Here is a 3,415-nt window from a genome sequence, read left to right as displayed (position 1 = left end):
ATAATAATCCTATTTAATTATTTAAAAGATTCAATATAATTAGTTGTAGATTTTAAAAATAATAATCAAATACATTTTATAAATTTATTGTTAATTTTTTATTAGATAAAGTGATTATTAGTGATGATTAAAAGAATATAAAGAAAGTGGTGAAAATTAATTAAAAATAAAATAATATTTAATTGAATTACATAAGTTAAAATAATAAATTTATCTATCTATGCGTACAAATTACTATCCAAATTGCAAAAATTATTGTGGAATATAGATAGGAATATATTTATTAAAAATATTTTTTGCAATGAAAGAACTAAAAGTAAAATCTTAGAAATTCAAACTCAGAATTATAATATGGACGTGACAATTTTGTCTATGATTAATGACAAAGGTTGAGACAAAAAGAAAGATTATTGTGTTTGCATCATGTAAAGTTGAGTGAGTAGAAAGAGTATATACCGAGTAAGATAGTTTATACGTACCTACTTTTGGAAATGTTATCAACTGAACAACGAGATTGCTACAGCTTTAAGTGGAAGCTAGTTTATACTTCTTTTAACTCGAACCAACTCGAGTAAGATCATTATTGCTCCAATCCAATCAATTTATTAGTATTTTAATAATTGTTGTGTCACGTCATTTGTACATTCTGTTTTACCAATATTCACAAAATTGAACAAATAATCAAACTTATATGATTATCAGCTAACAGTTCAACCGGTCGAACTGGTGCAACCATTAATCAAATAAAAAATACTTTTGAAAATATAAATTGTTCTTTAGTTAATTAATTAGTAAGAAGAAGAGAAAAATAGAAGCCATTTGAATTCAAGGAAACTTTTCCGAATAAATAATAATATAAGTTTAACCATTCAAAAATATTCCATATTTTTAACTTTTCTTGATGGCATCTCAAACTTTTGAATCATCAATTTTACTCCATTAATCCAATTTCCGATTTCAATTATATTCATTTTTTTTTAAAATTTGATTTTGTCCACTATGATAAAGGTTCAAATATATCATTTATATTTGACATGTAGACTAAGCTCTTAGTGTTTTACAAGTCGAAGAAGAGTAGTCAGATAATAAAGATAGGTTTCTCTTCATGATTGCCAAAAAAAACTTGAAATTATCATAGACGTTTCCATCTGCCTAATAGGAACTTCTACCGAATTGCTATTAGGATAGAGCTTGTGCCCAAAACACAGCTTAACGAATGAGCTCGTTGGCTACACAAGTCAGCCGATCACTTGATATTGTTAGTCTTTGTCAATGAAATAGCGTAATGCCAGTTTTAGACTACTGATTGTCAAAAAACACAAACGCAATTGAAAAATTAGGCTCATCATTATACTTTGTTAAAATAATCTCAATAATATTTTGACAACTTTTTATAAATTGTTTTGAAGAATGTTTTTAATGGAGTTTCAAACGATTTTTAAAATAGTAATTTAAAAGCATTTTAAAAACCCGTTTCTAATATATTTCAAAAGGTTTAGACCAATTTATAAATTCATATTTTTGAAACTATTTATGAGACAGTTTCAAATAGTTTCTAAAAAACGAAGTTTTTTTAAAAAAAATTAAAGTAAAAAATTAAAATTTTAAAAAAAAGTAAAAATGTAAATTTTCAAATCCGGAATATTTTCAGCAAATATTTTTAAAAATTGAGTTTTTCTGACAAATGTTGTCAATTACTTTTTCTTTTTTACAAATAGTATAATTTTTTTTTTACAAGCGGGTAGCGGGAATCGAACCCGCGCATTCTCAGCTTTTAAAAATAAAAAAAAACTAATACAATTTCCGAATCTTGGGCCAGTTTGACATCTGGATTATCCAGAGAATCGGCTCATACCAATGTTGCTCAATTTTTCTTTTCCAGCTTTTATAAAGTTGAATTTTTCTTTGATTGTGATAAAAAAAAAACATAAATTATCAATATCATTATGATAATTATGTTAATATCATTATATTTACCATTATATTTAAATTTTTTAATAAAGTTATCCACAAATGGGGCATAGGAATGGAGACAACCAATCGTCTGGCATAATACACAATAATGAATTACAGATTTCCAGCTAGCCAATATAATGACACATTTGTTTTCATAACAGATCATTAAATTTAACAAAAAGAATGATAAAATAAACTACTACAAAACAAGGGAACATAGATATCCCAACATTAAGCGAAATCAAGAAATGGGATTTAATCCTTAATTGATGGACTTAAAAACCCTAACGGAAAAAAAAATACACATAACTAAACAAACTAATTACTATACAAGAAATGAAAAAATAAAATCACAAATTAATCTTAGAATCATCATTTTCAGGAGCGGAGGGACGGGACGGGACGGGTGGATCCGTTCTCTTAAACATGCTAAAGATCGTATGCATATAGTTAAGTTGTCTCCATAATTATTATTTTTGCGTCTCCATAATTATTATTATTATTTTTATGTCGCTCGATTTTTTTATCTATAACTTTAGCCACACAATACCGTTTGACTTGAAAAATTAGAAAAAATATAATTCACCTCCTTTGAATAAGAATTCTGATTCCGCCAATTATCATCATCATTGAGTAGCTTTGAGAGCTTTATAAATCTCATACACCATCCTAGTTTCAAATTCTTCATTAGAATAAGCAATTGGAGAAGCTTGTCTGGCTTTAGGAATTCTTTTATTTCCAAAAACATGACTATCATTACTCAAATGAACCATCATATTAACATAAGCGTTCTTCACCTTCCTTATTAAATTCAAAGGATAAAAGCAAGCGATTTTCAATATTTTTAGCTTCTTTACGGCTTTCATCCTCCAACCCCTACGTCGCGGCGGACTATTGCTTTTATCTCCTCCGCCAAATCTTATCACCTTCATATTCTTTCTCCCTCTTGTTCCCGATCCATCTAATTTTTCATAGCGATTTCTTCGTCTCCTCCAAAATCTGTTTAATGGTGTAGAAATTAGCTCCATTTATGTTGAAGTTTTTGAAATAGAGAAGAGATATTTGTAGTTTGTATGTGTTTAGGGTTTCTTTTTGTGAGAGTTGAAAAAGAAGAGTTTTCTTTTATAGCATATGATGTGAAGCCAAATGAAATTAATTATTTTAGTCAGAAAAGTCGGTTTGACCGTGAAATTCAAATAAAGGTTACTTGGTTTACAATAAAATTTGGTTTTTGTTATAAAAAAATAATAATAGAATAAATACAAATGTTTTTAAATAACTTATTAATTCATGAAATTATTAATTGGATGTAAAAAATCATCCGGGGAGAACATAATTATTAAGTATTGAGATATGTTCTTCTAGATGTTTGACCATAAATATATAAATATGAAAAGAAAACATTTTAAGTCATGACTAGCTAGCCAGATATAATACAAATGTGAATTGTGAATATTAT

The 3,415-nt window shown here is 27.1% G+C and overlaps 1 protein-coding gene across 1 annotated transcript; it reads right to left on the bottom strand.

Annotated features, from left to right (window-relative positions):
• Positions 1 to 2,582: 2,582 nt before the first annotated feature.
• LOC126678583 (uncharacterized) lies at positions 2,583 to 2,984 on the bottom strand. The gene has a single exon (XM_050373478.1). The coding sequence runs from the start codon at positions 2,982 to 2,984 to the stop codon at positions 2,583 to 2,585; it is 402 nt and encodes a 133-aa protein (XP_050229435.1).
• Positions 2,985 to 3,415: the final 431 nt, after the last annotated feature.

This window comes from Mercurialis annua, linkage group LG4, assembly GCF_937616625.2.
Source record: "Mercurialis annua linkage group LG4, ddMerAnnu1.2, whole genome shotgun sequence".
In the NCBI taxonomy this organism is placed as follows: Eukaryota; Viridiplantae; Streptophyta; class Magnoliopsida; order Malpighiales; family Euphorbiaceae; genus Mercurialis; species Mercurialis annua.
This window is presented reverse-complemented; position numbering and strand designations above follow the sequence as displayed.